Source organism: Rhagoletis pomonella, unplaced genomic scaffold, assembly GCF_013731165.1.
Source record: "Rhagoletis pomonella isolate Grant_MI unplaced genomic scaffold, Rhpom_1.0 Rhpom_scaffold_00014, whole genome shotgun sequence".
Lineage (NCBI taxonomy): Eukaryota > Metazoa > Arthropoda > Insecta > Diptera > Tephritidae > Rhagoletis > Rhagoletis pomonella.
The window spans coordinates 4439784-4464416 of record NW_023458568.1 but is presented as its reverse complement, the minus strand read 5'-3'; the positions used below and the strand labels follow the sequence as shown (position 1 = coordinate 4464416).

General features: G+C 35.2%; 2 protein-coding genes across 2 annotated transcripts in view; one reads left to right on the top strand and one right to left on the bottom strand.

Moving 5' to 3' along the window:
- The window catches only part of LOC118749182, a 473359-nt gene that overhangs the window by 243405 nt on the left and 205321 nt on the right, over positions 1–24633 (top strand). The window lies entirely within an intron of this gene.
- LOC118749116 (glutamate synthase [NADH], amyloplastic-like) overlaps positions 1–24633 on the bottom strand; it is a gene marked incomplete at its 5' end in the record, with an annotated part of 277008 nt that overhangs the window by 137474 nt on the left and 114901 nt on the right. Inside the window, one exon of the mRNA XM_036483886.1 lies at positions 17833–17942. Within this exon, the coding sequence (XP_036339779.1) occupies positions 17833–17942 (110 nt within the window). The remainder of the gene's footprint in view (positions 1–17832; positions 17943–24633) is intronic.

Here is a 24633-nt window from a genome sequence, read left to right as displayed (position 1 = left end):
GTTGGACCAAATGTTTCAATAAAAAAATTAATTTTGGGTGGGACGAACTTCACCGGGTCTGCTAGTGCCAGTATAAATGTGGATGGCGGTTAGTAGAAACTTTTTCCGAAAATTGTGTATAAATTTGTTGATCCTTGGAACTCAGAAGGGTTTTCAACGGGACCGCTTGGCCGCTTTTTGCAAGGCTTTTTGCTGTCACGTGAACGTCTAGTACCCGCAGATCGCACTGCCGCAGCGGTAGATGCTAGAAGAATAGTACGTGTCAGTTTAACGCTTTTCTATTTTCGCTAAACTGGTTGGTGGGAAAGCTTTATGCAAGGATGGCTAACAATACTTTTGGCCACTGCCAAGCAGCGTGTAACTCCGTCTCGTAGACTTAATATGTGACTCACAATTTATAGTTTATTTTTTGGACCCGTTTTCAGTTCGGTTTAGGCGTTTCAAAATAAAAATGGTTCGCATTTTCGTTGTTGGTGTTGGTACGGTTCGTGGTTGGGTTCGAAGCCCGAAAAAAGCAACGATTCCGGTTTGCAGCCCTGGTTATAAGCGTATTTTTATTTACTTTCCAATGATATGTCAAGATTCATAATTGGTTAAGAAATGTTGAAATTTTAAGCAAAAGAAAATGTAACCACCGAAAAACAGTTTTCTGACCATAGGTCAAGATTTTGAGGGTATATTTGAAATTTCATGTATGCAGTTTTTCAGTACTCAACTAGGCTTACAGGATGTGCTATGTCTCGTACCACGTTTTTTTCACTGTCACACAGTGTAAACGACTAACAGTCGACACTCGCAGTAGGGGTTTTACTATGTATGTGTATCGATAAATATGTCAATAAATACATCGATAATAATATCGATAACAATATCGATAGATATAGATATTGTAGCAAGTGAACCTTCTGCGTTTGCGTTTCGATACCAATCGCCTCTTTATTTTTTATGTATACGCAAGCGTGACATTAGTCGGTTACAATAGTATATGTATATGTTCACAATAGATAAGCTTACATATTAGTCCCCGTTTACAGTGTGAAATATAAACTTAAAGAACATTACATCTCGGCCAACCTGACTTTGAGTGACCGCCTCATCTTACTTACTATTACTACATTTATACGCATGCATAAGTCGCTTTAATTCATTTCGCCGCGATTCAAAACATATGTATAAACTGAATTTCAATTCGGTTTGAAAGAGCGAAGTGTTTTGGCTCACACTCCATTTCAAATCGGTAGTTTAATTCTCCAGACAGTTAGAAAGAGTGTATAAACACCGCTCTCACTCAAAGCAAATTGGAAATAGGCTCCTTGGGTATATTGTGTAACAATCTTTCATTAGGTTTTAGTGGAGAGAATACATGATGCATCATATGCAATTTTTCGTGAATTTGTTTACTTTATTTTTCATATCGGGAAACCAACAATTTGTTTTTATTTTCCTATAACACTTTTCTACTCAGAGATGACCTAGATGTTCATGGGTCGTTCTAATCACTTCCTCTTCCATTTCTTGAGGTACATAGAATAATGGATTGTCGCCATTCTTTCTGTACACTATCCCATTTAGCATCTCCAAACTATCATGTTCCCCACTCTCTAGCTGATTTTTCCATTTTGATATTTTGTTATCGTGTATTTGTGCTGCCTGTAACCGGAAGTCAACATCTTCGTTATCGACCACTGCTACCACTTTTTCATAGTCTGTTTGACATCTACTAAATGCATCCACGTGAGCCATTTTTGCTCCAATTCGATGTTGAATTGTGTAATAAAAATTCTCTAGCTCTAAAGCCCACCTTGCTATTCGGCTGTTTACCATTTTTTTGTTCAGGGTCAATGCCAATGATTTGCAATCTGTAATGATTTTAAACTTAGTGCCTTCTAAATAAATTCTAAAGCGACGTAAGGCATTTATAATTGCGAGAGTTTCCAACTCAAAACTATGATAACGTGCTTCAGCTTCGGTAGTGCGTTTAGAAAAGTAAGCAATAGCGTGAAAGGCCTCGCCATCTTGCTTTTGAAGCAATATGGCGCCATACCCGATTGCACTAGCGTCGCAATTAAGTTCAGTCTCTCTATTTGGATTATATATCGATAATATTGGACACGTTGTCAATTTCAATTTAAGTTCTTAAAATAGTGACATGCACTCATCATTGAATTCAAATGTTGCCTCTTTTTTCATTAGTTTGTAAAACGGGATAGCGATTATTGAAAATGATTTAACGAACTTTCTAAAATATGAACATACATAATCCCAAAAATACAATACATCCCTTTGGTTCTTCGGGCACTGGACGGTTTTATTCCCCCGCACGATACTTGATACCCTAAATATTCAATCTCATAATATGCAAACTTACATTTCTCTACTTTTAGTTTTAAGTGATACTCTGCTAAACGAGTCAATACCCTTTTCACTAGTTCATAATGCTCTTCGATTGTTGCGTTAGCTACTAGGATATCATCCATATACATTATTATCTCGTTTTGGAAAACAAAAACTTTCAATACTTGACTTATAAAGCGTTGGAAAATAACTGGCCCGTTTTTAAGACCAAATAAATTCATATTGTCCATTCGAACGAAGTTTATTTGACTGACTGCTTGCTCATTTTGACTTAGTGAAACTAAACACACGTTTACCTTCCAAGTACTCAAGACAATCTTCGATTTAGGGGAGTGGGTAGTTATCTTTTACTATCAACTTATTTAAATTTCTGTAATCAATACACATCCTTGTGTCACCCGATTTCTCTTTTGCCAACACAATCTGGGCGGAATAATATTTTGTTCTAAGAGTTCCGTAATAATACTTTCTACCTTTGCCTTTTCTGTAAAAGAAATACGCCTCGGAGAGCAAGATATAAGGTACTTGAAGTCAAATGAATGTGCGCTTTGTATTCACAATCTATCAGTTTATTAGATGTTTTCTTTTCGTAGGTTTGCCTTATCAGTTGTTCAAAATTTCTCGTCCAACTGATGGGCAATGTTGTGTTTATGTTCATTGCCTCTTCGAGAGTTTCAATACTACAAAATTTCCCGAAAACTGTTATCTTTCAAAAGGTTGCCCGTATCCCCTGTTTTAGTTTCAGTAATATGCACACTGTTCCTTTTTGTCGGAATTCAATTCATTTTTATTTATATTAACTAATGGTTTAGGTTTTATGTAAAGGTGTATGCTAAACGAACTCAAACAAGTAAGAGCAGCGCTGTCTTCGGCTATGCCGAAGGCTTCATACCTTTCATGAACATCTGCAAATTTTACTTTGACAGATTACTGCTTTTGAATACATCTGCATACATCGATAGAGGAGTTACATACTTATATAAAAAATCGCATCTAAACAATCAGAGGTATGGAAGATATACTTTATATGACACCAATCTAAGTGATTTTCACCGCTATGTGATCGGTATGTAAACCGGTAACACAATTTATTGGGTTTAGTTTCGTACATAAAGGAGATATATCGCAAAAACTGGTATCTGAACAATCAGTGCTATAGGAGATAAAGCTTATACAGCATAGATTTTGACGATTTTCTCAGTAGACTTTGTATTATTATTTATAAAATATCTTACGAAATTTATCGGTTTTAGCTGTTCAAATAAAGGAGTTTTACAGTAAAATCCCATATCTGAACAATCGGATGTATGCAGGATATATGTTGTAGTCATCCGATCCTTGTTATTTTCACTGTAAGTATTCTGTTAATAATGAGTGAAAATGGTGCGAAATTTCATGTTCCTAGCTGCATAAATGGAGGAGTTATGATAAAAGACCTCATATCTGAACAATCAGTTGTATGGGGGCTGCAGGTTATAGTGACCCGATCTTTGTTATTTTCGCTGTAAGTCTTCTGTTGATAATGAGTGAAAACAGCGCGAAATTTCATGGTCCTAGCTACATAAATGGATGAATTATAACGAAAAATCTCATATCTGAACAATCAGTTGTATGGGAGCTATAGGTTATAGTTACCCGATCTTTTTAATTTTCACTGTAAGTTTTCTATTGATAATTATTGAAAACAGTGCGGAATTTCATGTTCCTAGCTATATAAATGGAGGAGTTATAACGCAAAATTTTATATCTGAACATTCAGTTGTATGGGAGCTATAGGTTATAGTGACCCGATCTTTGTAATTTTCACTATAAGTATTCTGTTGATAATGGGTGCAAGTATTGCAAAATTTCATGTTCGTAGCTGCATAAATGGATAAGTTATAATGAAAAATCTCATATCTGAACAATCAGTTGTATGGGAGCTATATGCTATAGTGGTCCGATTCTTCCGGTTCCGACAAATGATTAATACATTATAAAAATACACCCACCTACCAAATTTGATCCGGATATCTCGAAAACTGAGAGACTAGATTGCATACAAACAGACAGACAGACGGACAGACGGACATGGCTAAATCAACTCAGCTCGACGTTCTGATCATATAAGTATACATTTTCATGGGTCTATCTCTTTTTGTTCTGGTACTTACAAACATCGGACCAAAGTTATAATACCATTTCATGCTCATGAAAGGTATAAAAATCTGTTCCGAGAATAATTGGACATGGCACAGCGCCGTCCTCTAAAATAAAAAAACTGAAACACTTAACAATATTTCGGAATTTCATAGGCAAATTAATCTGGCCATAGCATTTTAGTTTTGAATTTCCTATAGCTGTAAATTTAATGCACTGCTAAGCGATGTATGCGCGAAAGTTTTCGTTAATGAGGGACAGTCTTATAAAGTTAGTCGGACTACTAGTATCAAACATGCAAGGAAATAAACTAAATTGTGGACATGTTCTAAAAGTTTTGTCCAAAGCAACACTCACCGTTCCTTTGTAGTTTACTTCCTCCCAGTGATCGTCATCGTAAACTGCGCTGACAACCTTTTTTCGGGCAACTACCGTGAAGGTGATTCGTATCACCGCAGATAAAACACGATCGTCTTAGCCGCCTTGACTTTTGCAGTCTGCAGAAAAGTGTCCGTATGCGGAACAGTTGGAGCACCTGGTTTGTTGCCGTTTTTCTGCCTTTTCTTGCCCAATTATGTTGTTGATGAGTTTCTCGTACTTCGGCAATGTTTTCTTCAGGTCATCCAAAGTAGTTGCGCTATAGAGTACTGAAGGGCAAGCGGTTTTGTCTTGCAGCCCTTCAATGATGAACTCGACTAAATCGTCGCCTTTTATCGGGCTATTGGAAACGATTTTCTGCATAGCCAACATGTAATGCTGTAGCCTCTCTTTACCTTTATTCCAATGCCGCGCTTCTAACTTTTTAACCGTGTCCCTATAGCTGGGGATCTTGAAGAACTCTGCTGTTAGGTGCGCTTTTAGTTCAACCCAGGTGTGCGCTACTGCAAGTTCTGCTAACATTTTTGCACTTCTAGTTAGCAATTGTCGTGCCAAGAGAAGCTTTCGTCCGTCGTTGCAACCACACGTGTCGGCTGCATATTCGAAGTTGTCGATCCCTTTGCACACCTCACAGTCGTCATCGCCGCTAAATTTCGGCACCAGCACTTCGATGTCTCTGAGTGAGTATGTATACGTGCTTACCTGAGCACGGTCAGTAGTCGACTCGTTGAGGTCTTTTTTCAGGCGCAAAACTTGCAAACACTTATCCAACGTATTACACTTTGCTGTACCACCCTCGCATTCGCTTTGCTCATCTGCGGTTAGCTTTGGGTCAACAGTTGCACCGTTACGAACGGTATTTTCGAAACCGTTACCTTTGCTTTGCAAAATATTTTCGGCTTCATCGTCAAATGGTTGACTACCGCTACTTTCGCACTGCTTATCCCCGTTATTGGCGTTTTACAATGCCTGCTGCTTTTCCATTGCAATATATTCGGTTTGCTGTTTCCGTGGTGGAGCTCCCCCTATGTCTTGTAGCAAGGACACAACTTCGTCCACAGCAGCGGATTTGCGGACCGGAATTCCCTTTTCCGCAAGAACTGATTAAATTATAGTTTTAGGCAGTTTAAACGTTTTTCTTTTTCTTATTGGAAGAATTTTATGTTAAACGGAAAGAATTTACCGGAAGAATTTAATTAAACTTGTATATGGCTCGGTACCACACCTGATGCTGTAGCAAGTGAACCTTCTGCGTTTGCGTTTCGATACCAATTGCCTCTTTATTTTTTATGTATACCCAAGCGTGACATTAGTCGGTCACCATAGTATATGTTTATGTTCACAATAGATAAGCTTACATATTAGTTCCCGTTTACAGTGTGAAATATAAACTTAAAGAACACTACAATATCGATGACAATGTTGATAAATATATCAACACTAATAAATATATATGAATATCGATGAATATATCGATAATATATGTATATATCGATTAATGTAACGATTTCAAAATCGATAAATTTATCGGCATTGAAAGCGGCAGATATAAATAAAGTTCTGAAATAGTCCCGAATACCCGACAATACCAAAAGTCTTTAAAGTCCCGAAGCAGCCCCAAAAAAGCCCAAAATTGGTAGGTTGGTCGGTAAAGTAAGATTTTGGTCGGATAGTTGAATTAAGTTTTTAAATTCTTAATTATAAAGATATATATTTCAAACATCATGTTGCATATAAATATTTGCCAATTGTACCTTTTAAACCTTTATCAATCCTGACTTTTAAAATAAGAAACCTAATTGGTTTGGCCGCTGATGGAGCCAATGTTATAGCTGGAGACTTGGGAGGGCTGAAAATATTATTGAGGGCAGAAATCGATTTATTTTATATAAAGTGCACATGCCACTCACTTCACCTTTACTCAACAATATAGTTTCTTTTCCGACAGTCCAAAGAGGATACATAAACTGAAGGAATTTCAGGACTACTGTTCGGTAAAACCCCACAAAATCTTGGGCATATCTCAAACACGATGGCTATCACTAGGAAGCGTTGTGTTAAGAAAAGTTGAGCAATGGGATAGTTTGAAACTTTATTTTCTTTCCTGCTTTTACGAAGTGAACGGTATGCGATCTGCAGACCTGTTAATGTTGATTTTAAAAATGAAAATAATCATGTTAAAATATCTAACATTTTTGTTGGAACGAAAGCTGAGATGTCAATTGTTCTGGAATCCTTGAAGTTAAAACCGATATATTAAAGTTTTACATAGAGTTTTTGGACCAAATAAATTTAAGATTTGATTTGAAGCGTGAAGATATAAAACTTTTACAAATAATGACACCAGCTAAGGTTGCTCCTAAAGAAGATTTACCAATTTTACCTCCTTTGTTAAGTTTCCCCATCTCATAGATTACGATCCTGATATAATAACCACGCAGTTTTGTGAAAAAGTTTATTCTATTAAAAATGGAATGAATGAAAATAACTTCATGCATCTCGCCAATTTTGTTTTTAATATAATTTCATTACCACATAGCTCTGCGGCTGTAGAACGCAAATTTTCAACGCTTTCTTTGATAAAAACTAAACTAAGAAATAAACTTAAGACTGACATTATCCATAGCATAATATTATGCAAGGAACTTGTAAACTAAAATTGCCCTTACTAAGTGTGGTCTGCTGATAAAGATTTACATGTGTAATTAAATGATTTATATTTGATTTTAAGAAATTAAACTTATTGGTACATATCATGTACATATGTATATAATTCATACAACCAAAAAATGTTAAATGATCTCACTCTCTCTGTGCCTAAGACTGTATCTGCATTTATTTATTTCTTGTTTGTTTTAAAATATACAAAGTACATATATGTATGTAACTATTTTGTATTCGAATCTTAAATAAGAGAATTCTATGCTTTCAAAATGCTTTTTTGTAATTGAAATTTATTTGGTAGTTTGTAAACGATTTTGGTCGGATTTGGGAAGAAATTGGTAGGGGGAAAAATTGTTAGTGGCAACGCTGCTAGTCTTCGACGCGAATAATGAAATGTGCTAGTCTACCACGCGAGTAGTGAAATGTGCTACTATTCGTAGGGACCGACAATGTATCGTCCAAATTTTTTTTTAGTTCATCGCTGTTAAGATCTATGTGATCATAACTGGCCCAAAAACTAGTTATAATCGTATTTCTTGCTAAGAACTTATTCCAAACATAAATTTCTAGTATATTAGCTGCAGTAGTAAATAAATATAGTACGGAAAGGACGAGCCACACATCGTCGCTGAAATGCAAAAAAGCCACAACAAACTAAAATTGTTTATTGCATAAAACGATGAACGGTTTTTTGTATTTCAGCCACGATATGTGTTTCGCTCTTTCCATGCTATACTAACGAGATACTGATTTATACTGGTTACCTGACAAACATTTAGGTTAGAGAACGATTGGAAAACGATTCGAAATCTAATTTGTTTCTCTAAGGTAGGAGGTTAGAAGGCGATTAGAAAAACTGTCGAGAATTATAGCATTCTCAACAAAAAGGGGACTTAGTTCTCCATATCAAGAAAAAGGTTACATATCTAATCGTAATCTTACGTTGAGTTCTAATTAGTTTCTAGTGTTTTTCTAATCATTCTCTAATCGAATTCTAACATACATAGTCCTCTAACCTAATTTTCGATTCGAGAACTACATTAGAATTCAAATGTAAAATCAAAATTTTTCTCTAACGTTGGACACAGTGTTTGCTGGGTATTATCCGATTTAAAAAATTTTCAATTTTTTGCTATGTTGTACCAAGGTCAACAACGGCGGCAAGTTTGTTATAAATTAGTAGAGCAGTTAACTAGACATACAAACATATATAGGGTGAACTCCAATACGTCAAAATGCAAAGCTCACAACCATGTAGAGGTGGTAATAGTTGATTACCATTGGCCACAGTGCCTACCCACTACTTTTTGGTCCAATAAATATTTGTTTTTACGAAGGCATGCAAACACACTGATCACGCCTCTCAGCTTCAGTGGTTACTAAAATGTCGCAATTTATGCATTTCTACAAACTACCGATGCATGAGATTTTGCCCATTTTCAATACCATCCGTCCTAAGCTCAAAAGAAATGCACGTACCAAGTTTCTTTAAGATATTTGAATTTTTACTCGAGTTATTGTGTTCACAGAAGAACCATTGCGACATTTTTCTGTATTGCAAGACTTTAAATCTGATCTTGATGAAAATTGGTTGTGCGATGATATTTTAAGTCTACAACACTAACTCGAAGACAGTCAGGAAACACCTATCGAAGAAAACTTACCAAAAAGCAAAAGACTTATACCCCAACAAATGGATATTACTGCGATTCTGTTAAATTTACCAAAATTTATAAAAATACACTAGCAGTCTACAATGTCTCAAATGGGATTATGCAGCTTGGCCTCGCTGTCCATCGAAAATCAAATTGCAAAAAATCTATATTTTATCAATGTTATAAAATATATGGCACAGAATTAAAAGTACATTATCATCAAATATGAAAGGACGCCAAAGCCGGATTCGCCCGGGTATCTTCTCTGCTAAATCCGGCCCTGATTGTTTATCTATTTGTGTTGTCGTTTACAAAAGGAGATGGTTGTTTTCAACTAAAAGTTCACTGTGAAATCGACTTATGTAAACACCCCAATAATGTCAAGGAACACCACACAAATTTGGCGAGAAGCTGGACTAAACACTTAGCAAATATGTGAATAACAAATATTTATTTCATGATTTTTTCTCAGTCATCTCCAATACGAGTTACATTTAGCAAAAACCAAATAACAACATTTAAGCGTTCTTAGCCAGCTGGTAATATTTATGTAACACATTTTGGTTTCTAATGGGTACGAGTATTCATGACAAGAAGTTTTTCTGATCCAAAAGTTTGAATTTGCTTTTATTTTGGTGTAAGCAATAATAGACTAGCCTTATTATTACCAGCTTTGGCTATATTACTTTGGTGTATTTAATGTCTAATATGGTAGACAGACGGAGAAAATTAATTTGAATTAATAAGCATAAATGCAAATTAAAGTTTTACCCCTACAGACGGCAGTAATGCGAATAAACCAGCCGCAAGGTCGTGGGTTCGAGTCCCACGGCCAGTATACTTTTTTATTTCTTTTTCATTCTTTTTTTTATAAGTTCTATATTTTGTTTACGCTCCATCCGAATATCGAACCTGGCAGCTACAGGCTTGTAGCTCGCAACTCTCACCACTTGGCTACCGCGTACGCGAAACTCGACTGCTTCGTTTGCTTACTTGTACAAAAGACAACAACTGGCCGTTTTTACCAGTGTTGTCATTGAAAATTCCCCGGATCCGAGTTAATTCCCAAAAATTTCGTCCATTTGTGAGTTAAAGCAAATTAAGGCTGGTTATGCAAATAATCGAGCCCGTTTGTCTACCGTATAATAGTGCGATTCATAAAATGTCGCAAAGTGGCATTTTTGGCGAAATGGCAATGTTGCCAACAAAGTTGTATGAACGACCTATCGCAACTCCGGATTGCAAATGTAAAACTTAAAAAAAAAATGTCGCGCGTTAGAGAAAAAGAAAAGTTTTTGCAATTATATTTCGAAGCAGCCTTAACCGATATATGAGTAGTCCACTTGCAAAGGGCGCTATGTACAATTTTTTCGATATTTAGTTTTTGGTGGATTACGTACCAGTATTTAAAATAGTTTCATGTCCAGTAACAACAGAGAGCAAAATCTTTTTATATTCTGAAAAAATAGCATCAAATTATTTATAAACTTTCAAAAGTATCCATCTTCTGATGAACTTAGAAAACTGCTTTAGGTCGTATAGACTGTTAATGTTATCTTATGACATGTTATGTTACGTTACAATTTTATAAGGCTCTTATTTATCCAAATTTTTAGGTAATAATAAAAAAGATTCAATTTAAATATTACTTGTTGCCGTAGTCGTTTTTTCAAATTTATGGCGTTCTATTATAAAATCACATAACGCTGTTTGCAAGTGGACTACTCATATTTTCTCTTATTAGTTAATGATCAATTTTTAGTAGATTACACAGGTTTACAAAAAAAAAGTGTATGCATATTAAACCAAACCTATATATCCCTATGTTATTCGACATGCTGAATGCGAATCCGAGGTCCGTTAGCCTCAATCACGTCAGGGTCGTGGTCATTTGAAGGTCAAGTAGGGAAAATTTCACAGAATAAACCTGAAAATTCAATAAAATTCATCGGAATTTGACCTTGATATGACCTTGGCATGAATTTTCAGGTTTATTCAATGAATTCTTCCCTACTTGACCTTCAAATGACCACGAACCTGACGTGATGGAGTCTAACGGACTTCGGATTCGCATTCAGCGTGTCAAATAACATAGGGATATAAGTATAAGTTTGGTTTAATATGCATAAACTTTTTTTTTTTTTTGTAAACCTGTGTTATTTTTGGTATTTCATATTATTGATCAGTACCTTTATGTGCAAGAAAACACTGTCCTCCATGTTTTAACCCGACGTTTCGCTAAATTTCTTAGCATCTTCAGGGGTGCTTATTCTCCTTTTGTTTTCACATCAACATATAAATAGACATACAATTTCAAATTAGTAAGGGCATATACAAATATGTAAACAGTTCTACAAACAATAATAAAATAATCACAGGCTTAAACATTTTTTTTTTTCACTTACACTGGGGAAAACAAATTTTAGAATTAAAAAAAAACGTGCCAAATTTAAAAAAAATACGCATATGAAAGAGCACCAACCCAACTTATTTTATATTTGAGTATTTACGTTATAAAATATGTCGTTGTGAAGTGCACAGATGCTTTTTCGTAATTAAAAAGGAAAAAAAAATTTAATTTTATGTTCCGTCTGGTGGTAATTGAACCAGGACCCAGTGATCGGACTTCTACCACTTTTTTGACCATCTACCACTGAGGCTCTGAAATCTACCACATATTCGCGTTTTTGAATAGTTTTATTTTTGCTGACATAATTTTCTTAATTTTACACGATATGGTAACAAGAATGATATAATACAAGATTCCGCATTCCCGGCGACGATGAAATTTCTCAAGTAAAAGTAAACAAAGCCGAATGGGAGGATAAAATAAACTGTAAAATAGTAAATTTTCTCAGTAATCAATTTTTCGACAGGAAACGCCGTTTTATTGTGTTAAATTCCAAAATATATGATTAGAAAAACAATTAATAGCGAAAATGTTAAAAACCGGCGATTTTTGTGAAAGTATTAGCAAATTTAAGTGCATCTAAGGTTACTGAGGCGTTGTTTACTTTTACTTGAGAATTGTCAAAATCGGCAAATCCCAATTAGCTGTTTCTGGAACGTGCCACTTTTGTTCGATACTTCGTGATGTGATAAAAAGAAAAGCTGGCAGCACCCCGCAAGGTTGCAGAAATCTCCTAAAATATGTTCGAAAAATATCTTAATATGGAAGAAACTGCTTTACACTGTGAAAGAAAAAAATTGCCAAAACTCAACGCATTTTTAGCAACTTCAATCTTGCACTTTATTATACTAAAATTAAATTTTTTAGAGTATAATTTAAAAGTTCGCCATTTAGGTGAAACCTTGCAGATTTTTTTTTTTAATTTTTGTACAAAGTTTGATCCAAACCCAGAGATCTACCACATTTTTTTGAAATCTACCACAATTTTTCCTAGATTCCACCACACAGAATTTTTTTAAAGTCCGATCACTGCCAGGACCCTCTTGGCAGCAACCAATTCTATCAAGCGTCTTTGCACACTCAGCTACAGCCATACATGTAAATGTGTTTTCAAATGTTGAGTTGGAATCAACATCACAGCGCGCGATTAGTGCATTATGTCATACCATGTATGTGTGTATGTGTTGTCACCGCTGTGCATGCTTTGTATACATATCCTTTTTAATTACATATCGCACACCGTCTTCAAAAGAGTCACAACTCAAAATTTAGCGTTTTTGAGATTACGCGCAAAAATATACACCGAGCTTTTATTTACCTTTGAGCAAAAGCTGGAGCAAATTATTGTTATAATTTTATAAAAAAAAACCTAAGGTAAAGTAGCCCTTGCCCATATGATTATCATGTGCTAAGAAATAGTTATTCGCATTTTCTAACCAACGTATTATTTTGAGTTGTGACTCTTTTGAAGACGGTGTGCGATATGAAAAAGCATCCGAGACGTTCAAAACGCCATCCGTGCAGTGAAAAATGCTTCGTTTTAATACGGGCGTATTTGTATTTAATATTTCCATTATACGGGGTGTATCTATAATGGAAAAATCAATATTTTTATTACTTTTCACTTGATTTAAATACGAGCATTTTTAAATGGTAATCAAATAAAAAATTTAATTTTTACAACGCGTTTTTTTTCTCAGTGTACTTATGTATGAAGATTTGTTGAAAATTCACATACATATAGAAACAAATAAATAACATAAAAACTTATACTAATTGGTCCGCATCGATACCAACGTCGTGTGGTACACTACACTTGTCATACTGTTTTATGGTAGCTATAAACATAGTAAATATGCAGTCGCGATGTCATCCGTGTCTTCCTTTTTGTAAATTGTCTTGTGCCTCTTCTGTAATATCCGTAAGCTCTCCAACGCGAATCTTGTTCTCTCCCTCTTTCCTTTGTCTTTTATTTTCGTTTTAATTAGATCAGCTGTGTGTCCGCTTGCTAATATGTATTCTGATAGCGCCGTGTTGCTCTTCTTCTTCTCAATGTCCGCTTCATGCTCCGATAAGCGAACTGCAAGCGGCCTTTTCGTCGTTCCAGTGTAAATTTTATTACACTTTTCGTTTTCACTTCCTTCGCATGTTATTTCGTACACTACGCTATTTTGTTGGCGCGGCTCTATTCGAGTTTTTGTTTTGGTAAATACTGAAGACAACGTGTGATTTGATTGGTACACAATACAATATTAGCATACCGATCAAATCAAATAGGTAAGAAATGGGTGTATTCGAGGTGCAATTAATGCGGCAGTGTTGCTATTTACAACGCTTTTATCAACTTGCAATGTTGTGTGTCCAGAAACTTTCAATGTTGTGGATCCAGAAACTTTCAATGTTGTGTGTCCGACACCATAAAACCGCATAGTGCATAGGGCGACATCTGTAGTGAATAGGGCGAGGTAGATGACATCTAGATGTCGCCCTATGTACTACGTTTGCTACAGCGGAAATAGACGACACGCCATTTCTTTAAATAAAAGTAATTGGTGCTCGTTTGTATGTACATACATATGTAAATGCATGTGTGTGCACCTTTCTATTAATATCGTTGAATTATTTTAATATCTATTGCAAAATTTTATTCAGACAGGACTAAAAAGTAGAAAATAAATAATATAAAAAAAAACTTTTTAATATACAACGCTTTTATAAATGGACTAAAAAGTAGAAAATAATATTTCTCAGTCCCATAGAATTTGTTTTGATAACTTTTGATTTTGAAAATTTAGCAAAAGTCATTATAAACAATCTATGAAATTGAAAATGAAAAGCGTGGGGCGCATGTAATACACTTGAATTGATATGAAAAGTAATATATGAATGTATGTATGTGGGTATATGAATAACGACCGCTTAAAATCGATTTCAAAGTTCTACTTTCGCTGTAGAAATTTTAGGTCTACGTTATGTAGTTTGACTATTGTCAATTAAATCGAATGCTTTGTATTGCATGCGCTCCACGTTTTTCATTTTCAATTTCATAGATTGTTTATAATGACTTTTGCTAAAATTTCAAAATCAAAAGTTATCAAAACAAATTCTATGGGACTGAGAAATATTATTTTCTACTTTTTAGTCCATTTATAAAAGCGTTGTATATTAAAATGTTTTTTTTTATATTATTTATTATGAAATAGAATCACGTTCTACGCGAAAATTTTGGGCGACTCTGCCTACATCAAGCGTTCGAGGAACAAAATTTTGACGATCAGTTACTCATCATTGGCAAATCAAAAGCAACATAAAAATTTTTACTGCGCAATTTCTGCAGCATTTTAGAAAATTTTCGGTTGAGCATCAGCAACATGTCATCAGGAAAGCAACACGTCTGCAATATTGCGGTAATTATTACGTAGCTCGAACGCACCCAATGTAATAAAACTACAATTTTATAATAATGACAGTCTTATTTATTGTTAAGAGAATTTTTTAAGTACTAACTTGGTTAAATTAGCGTCCTCAATTACTGAAATATCGGAGTTTTCGTATTTTCAAAGCATTACTTTTCCATACCAAGGCTGTTAAGTGCACCGAGTTTGGTACAAATTGATAAATTGGTTACCGAGATTTACATTTGTGGTCAAAGTGCGCGGCGCCACGCCCATTATCCAAAAAATTATAATAATTTTATTTAATGCTAAGAGGTTATTCCAAGAATCGATTTTAAGTGAATTAGCTTCAGTAGTTATTGATTTATCGCAGTTTTCGCGTTTCTGTAAATTACTGTTATTTGGGAAGTGGGCGTGGTTATCGCCCGATTTCAAGAATTTTCAACGGTTATGTTAGATATAGCCTTATCAAGGCTCACACCGAGTTTGGTACGGATTAGTGAAGCAGATACTGAGATACAGCATTTCATCATAAGTCAGCGGGACCACTCCCATTTTCTAAAAATTTAATAACAATCCTATTTTGTTCCAAAATTTTACTTCACAGACCAATTTTTTTAACATTTTGGATATAATATTTACTGAAGTATCGTACTGACATTTATCTAAATTTAAACGCTTGTATACCCAAAACTATTTCTTTAATCATCACTTATATAACACTTATATAACATAGTTGCGTTCGCATTACATTCCCGTAGAGCAACAGGACGGAAAGGTCCTAGAAAACATGACTTTTGCTTATATCTCGAAAACTATTTATTTTTTAAATTAAGTGGATTCATATTCTAGTTCAGCGGCCTCAAATTCATCTAAAAAGTTTAATTTTAGTGTTAAAATAGATCTAAAGTAGTGTAACTATATACTAGTTGCGTTTTTAGATTTTCCCTTAATACATTTTCTAAGTAAAGCAATACCACTTATTTATCTACCATTTTCTGCGGGCAGTCTTTTCACAGTATATTAGCCAAACTTCCAAGCTCCCGGGGATACAAGAAATTCCTTAATATTCACAAAAATTAACAAAAAAATACTCGTTGAAATCCGCTATTTTCGTTACATTTAAAATGAACTTTTTCTTAATAAAATGATTAAAAAATATTTACTCTTAAATGCATTATTACCTTCTGTATGCGGATCCATCACTACTTTTTAAGAATAAAATTCAGAAATTAAAATATTAGCTTAAAACCGTCACGATCTTTCTAGAGAGCGAAAATTTATTTATATTCTGTTTCCGGTCAACGGTGAGCGTTCGCTGTGCAAGTTAGAAAAGTGAGGGGGACTGGGAAATGTTATTTGGAATGTTCTTCGTCAAATGTGACTAATTTTTTAAGTTTCCTTCAAAATTTTGTCAAATTGGTTTTTGGCCACCTAAATCGTTCAAATACCCTTATGTGCGTTGTCTTCAGTATTTACCAAAGCAAAAACTCTAATAGAGCCGCACCAACAAAATAACGTAGAGTACGAAATAACATGCGAAGGAAGTGAAAACGAAAAGTGTAATAAAATTTACATTGCAACGACGAAAAGGCCGCTTGCAGTTCGCTTGTCGGAGCATGAAGCGGACATTAAGGAGAAGAGGAGCAACACGGCGCTATCACAACACATATTAGCAAGCGGGCACACAGACAAAGACAAGAGGGAGAGAACAAGATTCACGTTGGAGAGCTTACGGATATTACAGAAGAGCGACAAGACAATTAACAAAAAGGAAGACAAGGATGACATCGCGACTTCCTATTTACTAAGTTTATAGCTAGCACCAAACAGTATGACAAGTGTACCACACGACGTTGGTATCGATGCGGACCAATTAGTTTAAGTTTTAATGTTATTTATTTGTTTATATATGTATGTGAACTTTCAACAAATGTTCATAAGTGAAAAAAATTTTAAAAACCTGTGATTGTTTTATTATTGTTTGTAGAACGGTTTATACATTTTTATATGTCCTTACTAATTTTAAATTTTATGTATATTTGTATATTTATATGTTGATGTGAGAATAAAAGGAGAATAAACACCCCTGAAGATGCTAAGAAATTTAGCGAAACGTTGGGTGAAAACGTGAAGGACAGTGTTTTCTTGCACATAAAAGTACTGATCAATAAGCCTAAAAAACATGGGTTTCGCGACTTTGACTTTGCAATGATTGCCAGCTCAAATACTATGGCAATGTCGCAAATTTGTCGCAAGAAAGTTTCCATACAGAAGTAATCAGCTGTATCGCGACAAATGCGACATTTGTAACAACTTTGCGACATTTCATGAAATCCACTAGTATTTTTTTTTATAAAAGTCTAGCTAGTTATACAACAAACCCATATAAATCCACATTTCACACTTTGTACACAAATTATAAAAATGCAATAAATTTTCACAAAAATTTAAGTTTTTTCTTCACTTTTATGCATATTCAATTTTAGTATAATAAATTGCACGTTTTGACGGTGCTAGCCATTCTCTTCCATAAAAACAAATTGTGAACATACATACTTTGTATGAAAAGGAATGCGTCACACTGTCAGCAAAAGAAAAATTAAAAATCAACGGTATTTTGAAGGCACTTGAAACTTGCATTTCATTACATTTATATGGTGATTGTTGTATAACTAGCTAGAATTTTATAAAAAAAATATTAATCTTTAAATAAACTAGAGAAATATGGCCAAAACTGGTCAAAATAAGGCAATTATTTTATTTCTTTCACCCGTGTTTGACCATATGCCAACTATTATCATACAATTTGAAACTGAAAAATAAAAATACTTACCCATGACAATTAACGGGGCTGTGCTAAAACCAAATTCATCAGCACCTAGTAAAGCGGCCACAACAACGTCGAAACCTGTACGCAATTGGCCATCAGCTTGAATTATTACCCTGCAACAATTTTAAAATTAAATATTATCAGAATTTTCAAACAGCTGTGCTCATGGGACCGTAGGTGGCCACTGACAAGCGTTTAACTATCGATATTCATATACGCATATAGTTCGATTCAAGTTAACAAGAGTTCAAGCCTGTGTGTCTCTTATATTTATTTATTTATTTTATTTATTTATTTGGTCTACAGAAAAATGTTTTCTTACAGACAAATGAGAATAGAACATTTGGATATTTAAGTATTTGTGATATATTACAGAATAGACTAATTATACATATTAGTTTATAATAATAATAATAATAATAATAACATAAAATAGCAGGTTTGGTAGCTGGCGAGGCCTAGTCTTCAGTCAAATTTTGTGTGCGGTAAGCGGAAAGCTCTAGTTTCCGCTCCGCACTGTGGACAAGCTGTTGATCTTGGTCGGAAATGCCGAGTTTCCGATCCATGCTCGTATTGTCTTACGCGGTCGCGAAAATGTACGACGCCGATTACAATTGTATTAAGCAGTCATATATATTGTGTATTTATAATTACAAAAAAGCGATTCACGTTTACGTTTACCTCATAAACTGAACAGAAATACAGTTCACCAGCTGAACGATAAGGTGCAATGTAAGGGTTTACATGTTATTTATTCAAAATCTCAAGTAAGGTTTTCTTAATGGTAAAATGTGAGTCGGAGGTGTCAAAATAGTCGTAATGCTTATTAAAGTCCTGGCATAGGCACGAAAAGCATCATGCATTTCAAAATTTGTTCTACAAATAGTTAGCTTAATGGGCTTGTAATATCTATAAACCCTAGAAGGGATACAAAACGTGATCTGGTTCAGTAGAAAGGGACTATTGACCATCCCGTTCAAGATCTTAATCATGAAAAAAACCCGAGCATCTCTCTACGGCTGTGCAGCGTTGGCAAATTTATGAGCTTCAAGCGGCTTTTGTACGGCGGGAGATTTAATGTCGAATCCCAAGGCAAATTATTTAATGCGAATAATAAGAATTGTTTCTGTACCGACTCGAGTCTGTCAGAGTGCGTTTGATATCTAGGGTTCCATACGACGGACCCGTTTTCTAAGATCGGCCTGACTAGGAAGGTGAAGAGAGCTTTAGTGACATAAGGATCTCTGAATTCTTTAGCCCAACGTTTGATGAAAGCCAAGACGCCCTTGGCTCTATTAACACAAGAGTTTACATGGGACATGAATTCAAGCTTAGAGTCCATGGTTACCCTAGATCGATGAAATTAGTTACCTGATCATCACTATGTTCACAAATGCGGTAGCTATATGATTGAAAGAGTTTTCTAGAGAAACACATAAATTTACACTTTTTCAAGTTAAGTGACATAGAATTTACTTCGCACCATTTAAACACCTGTAATTGTTCCCTGTCTCCTGGAACACCAATGAACTTAAATAACTTAGCGTCGTCTGCGTAGATTAAGCAATTCGAATACTTCAAAATATTTGGAAGATCGTTGATGAATAAAATAAACAGAAGGGCACCAAGGTGGCTACCTTGAGGTACACCTGACGTCACACGAATTACACGAGATGAACATTTTTTAAAGATAACCCTCTGTTTCCTGCCAATGAAATAAGAAGAAAGCCAGCGCAGCAGGATTGGAGGGAAACCAATTTTATCAAGTTTGTATATTAGAGTTGAATGAGATACTTTATCAAAAGCCTTGCTGAAATCAGTGTAAATAACGTCAGTTTGATAATTAGTTTTGAAACCATTGTTCACATTTGTAGTGAATTCAAGAAGGTTTGATACAGTTGATTTACCTTTACAAAAGCCGTGTTGTGATACATCGATAACGGGTGTTATGGAATAAGATAGTTCTTCCGTAACGATTTCTTCAAATAATTTAGGAGTGGCACACAGCTTAGCGATTCCCCTATAATTCGCAATATTCGACCTGCTTCCATTTTTATAAAGCGGCAAGATATACGACTCCTTCCAAAAAGAGGGGAAAACTCCTTGCTTTAGAGAAGCATTGAAGATGTTTGTTTGGCTTATATAGATAATCAGCACAACTTATTAGGACACAGGAGGGAATGCCATCCGGGCCGCTTAGAAAAGAATTTTTTAAACTATTCAAATGAAGGAGAACATTGTCAGCGGAGATTGAAGGAATACGGATGTGGTCAAACTGTGGGAGTGGAAAAGGATAACTAGAAGTTTTTTCATCTGGCTCGACAGAATAGTTCGATTCAAAATAATTTGCAAACATATCAGCAATCATATCATCATCACTAGAAATAACATCATCTAATTTCAGTGTTGAGGGAAACCCATTTATTTAACGTTTTGGTAAACAAAATGATAAAATGACTTGGGATTAGAAACGATGTTAATGCGAGTTTTATTAATGTAAGTCCTGTAACATTTTCTGTTTAAGGCATTGTATTTATGACGAAGGATGGAGTACGCAGCGTAGTGAGAAGACAGGCCTGATTTTTTATAAAGTTTAAATGATTTAGTTTTCTGATTTTTTAAATGCTTTGGCTCTGAGTTCAACCACAACGAGTTACGAGGTTTACTGAATATATTATTCAAGATTTTACTACAGTGTAAGGCACTGTTCTCAACATCCCTATCGTACTCAGGCCAGATTATTTCAGATATAGCTATTTTAAGCTTGTCGTAGTTAGCGTATTTGAAAGAATATCGCCGACCTTTCGGCTTTCTAGTTTCAGGACAATAACATGAATCGTAGGGTGGTGCCAAGGACAACTCAAGTGGTGGGTGATAAGGGTCTATAGGTATAACTAAAGGATCGCCGCGTATTATAGTGCATTTAGCAGTATCATCAATAAACGCTAAATCAAGACATTTACCTAAGTTGTTGATAACCGAATTAATCTGATATAGACCAAGATCGGAAAGTTCGTTAAGAAATTGGTTAAGTACATCCCGAGAAGAATTTGGCACCAGAATTCCATCCACCGAATCCCAGGAAACACACGCTAGATTGAAATCACCCAACACAACAATCGAATCGGAAAGCTTGACCATGGCAAATAAAGAGAGCAGTAATGAAGAATGTTTAAAGTAAACCGAAGGGTTGAGGGGCAACGTATTCTAACACAGAGGAATTCAAATCATCTCTACCTGTGAACACAACTTTTTCAGAGGAAAAGTCGGTCTGAACAGCTATTAAAACACCCCCGCCTTTTCTATCTAAGCGATAATTTCTAAATATTTCATACTTACTACACAATATTTCACTATTAAGCACATTCGGGTTTAGCCAAGTTTCAGTAAAAACCAAGATTTCATAGTTTAAATGAAAAGACTTTAAGTACAGCTCGGTTAATTTTGTATTTAGACCTCTAACATTTTGGTAATAAATATTGAAGAAAAAATTGCTTATAAGTTTTTTGATCCTGTGGAGGGAATTTGAACAGTATTTTCATTCCGAGCTCGATGTCTAAACTCAAACTGTCGAACTATGAAAAATTAAATTTTCTAATAGCTATGTGCCGGGGGTTAAGCTTTGATGTTATATAAGACTTAACATCTTCTACCGAAGTTTCACTAGAAAAGCGCGAAACAAACACAGATTTATTCGCAGCAACTACGATTAATTCTTTCGGTAACGGAGAAGGTCCACTTAGGGATGTAGGTTCAGACACAGCTGTGGTTTTTGCTGCAGCCCTTGTAGTGACACCTGAGGAAGATGCAGCTTGAGATAACTCAACACACGGAGAATTAAAACTTGTTAATTCCTTATTTAAGCCGGGAGTAGGCAAATAATCAATTGGCGGAGTGTCAATGTCTAAAGCAATGGGATTAGGAACAATGCTGTCTCCTCCATGCTTCCGCTTTTTTGAAGCTTGTTTAAGCTTGGGTGATGGAGAGGATGAAGACTCAATGCACTTAAAGTCTTTAAATGCATCTTCATATCGCTTAAACTTTTCGTTTAGAAGTTTTAACTCCTTACCCAACTCCTGGAAGCCACTTCTGGCGCTCCTAAACATTTTACAAAGCTCAACTTCGGTTGATCTGCACTTGGGGCAAGACCAACCAACACCTTTGTTATCGGTTATGATATCGGCCACCCTACCATTGAGACCAGCACATTTTACGTGAGCTAAGCCATCACACAACCAACACGCAACGCAACGCTCTAAGTCGTTTTTAATGTTACATTTTTCAAAACAGCAGGATGAATACATTGCAGCGCGAAGTAGTAACAATTTGTATGTAAAAGAAAAACTCACAGTGTACGCTTTTAGTACGATAGTAGCAAAGATGAGCGGTTGAGAGACACAGAAGTCTAGGTATTGTAAGTTCAATGCTTAGAAACCGTGCTGAACTTAACAGTTTTAAAGCCACTGAGCCAAAAGCCTAAAAGCATAAAAGCAAGCCAAAATCAGCTGTTTGCAGGAAAATTATTTAATCGATGATAAGCAAAATGTATGATAAATCGCGGAAGATGGGAAAATGCACTCTCACGCAAAACAACAATAATGCACTAAAAGAGGCAAATATGCACAATTAATGACAAGAATATTAATTTTTAATCCACGCACTTTATGTCTAAAACACAACAATTTATTGGAGCTTGGCTTCAAATAGCTTTTTCCAATATAAATTACACAAATTAGAACTGCTTAGCACTTAGATAAACATAGTAACTTTAGAAATTCTTTCAAACGAAAGTTTAAGCGACCGCATAGTACGAACGTTGCCTAATTGGAAGATCGACTTATCTCAACTTAGTTCGCAAACGCCATATCTCAGAAAACTTTTCAAGAACACTCTACTTCAGAACTTGATTGAAGAACGCCGTATTTCAGAACTTTACTGAAAAACACCCTATCTCAGAATTAAGTTCAAAACGAGATAGGGCGTTTTTGAATCGGCAGCTGAAATAGGGCCTTCTTCAACCAAATTCTTAAATAGGTTGTTCTTGAAAAGTTGTCTGAGATAGTTTCGAACTGGCTGCCGAGGTAGGTCGATCTTCCACTCAGGTGTCAATATGCAGTTAAAGTTGAATTTCAACTATTTTTGTGTAATCGAATTCACATTTATATAGAAAAAAAATGTTTTTTCGAATGCGTATAATTTCCAACGATAGATATGAATTACCACCATAGCAAACTATGTAACTGTGAATATCAATTTATAGTTAAACTCTTGTTAGTGGTTAACAATGCTTAGCTTACCTAAGCACTGTGAATTCGGTCCTAAGTTGATTTAATAAAAAGACAAATACCAGCGAGGTTTGAAAAACATAGATCAAGTAGATACTTTATGGTACACCCAGAAAAAGGTTTAGTTATAATAACCAAGATTTGGTTATAGTGATCAAATGGCATAGTTGGATATGGCGAAATAAATATATAGTTCACGAAAGTCTGCAATTTACTTAAGACTTCTAGCTGGGACAAATGTATATTTGTTAATAATTGCAAAACGACTACCTTGATTGGACAATATTGTTAGTTGAATCAAATCATTGTTGAGCAAATATAAACAATGCTTTGGTTGATACAAGTTTTCAAATAATTTTGTGAACTTGCTGTAGACTTGAATCAGCTAACCGTTTATTATTAGGAAAAAAATTTCAGTTTGACACAAATAAAAATTTAATCGATGTTTGTTGTGTTTACTTTCTTCTTTTATTTGCATATATTAAGCATAAAAATACGTACATATTTACATAAGTTAGTTACTAAAGTAAATAATACATATGTATATGGTGGTAAGAATTTCCTAAAAAACAACGATGAAACAGGAACAGTCGTGCGAAAACCCAGGTCAATATCTGCTGGAAGTATACTGCTTTGCGTTTTCCTTAGCTAAATAGACACTTTCAAATTATAATTCACATGAATTATATATCCATTGAAAAACCCCGGTTGGCATCAAACTTTATATTTTTAATTAAACTTTAAACTATGCGCGCACCGAAACAACTCGCGATGATAGCAAAACCGAAACTGAGACAAACAAGTATGGGCATGTCATAGCACACATGGCGCAGCGATCGACATGCCATAGCTTACTGAGCGCTCTGGGATCACATGCGTGTTTCACCCATATACGAACAGCGGTAGCGGAGCAATGATTTCCACGCACAATGCAATGGTCGGCATACTAGCGCATTCAAACGATTCAATAAGTGGGACTGTGTGCATTGCTCAGCTGGCGCTCTTCGTATGTGCTCAGAGAGCGCTCAGCATTCTTTAGGGGTGGCTCACAAGCATGAATATGTTCCACTCTCAAACCAAATCGTGGTTGCCTCAACTAAGATTTGGTAATTATGACTAAACCACGTGTTGAAAGAAAGCTTATCTGCATTAGCAGAGCTTAATAACATCCTTTTATGAACCATACGTTAAGTTGAATGGAATTTGTAGAAATATGCTTCAAAGAAATATTTATTAGTATTAACCAAACCCTTCAACTAAATTAACGATTTGTTACAACCTAGATGAATATTAGAAGCTTTAATATATTTAGTTATAATTACCAATCGATGGTAACACTGGTCTACAAATTTCAACTTTTTTTCTGCGAATAAGACGGGACCTGGTGTTTCTGAACGGATTTTTCGTGCTGAACACGAATCCGGGGTCAAAAATGTCCCATCACGTCACGTTTTCGAGAAAAAAGGGGTTGAAACCCCTAAAAACAGCGTTTTTGGCCATTTTCGAAAAATTATAGAGC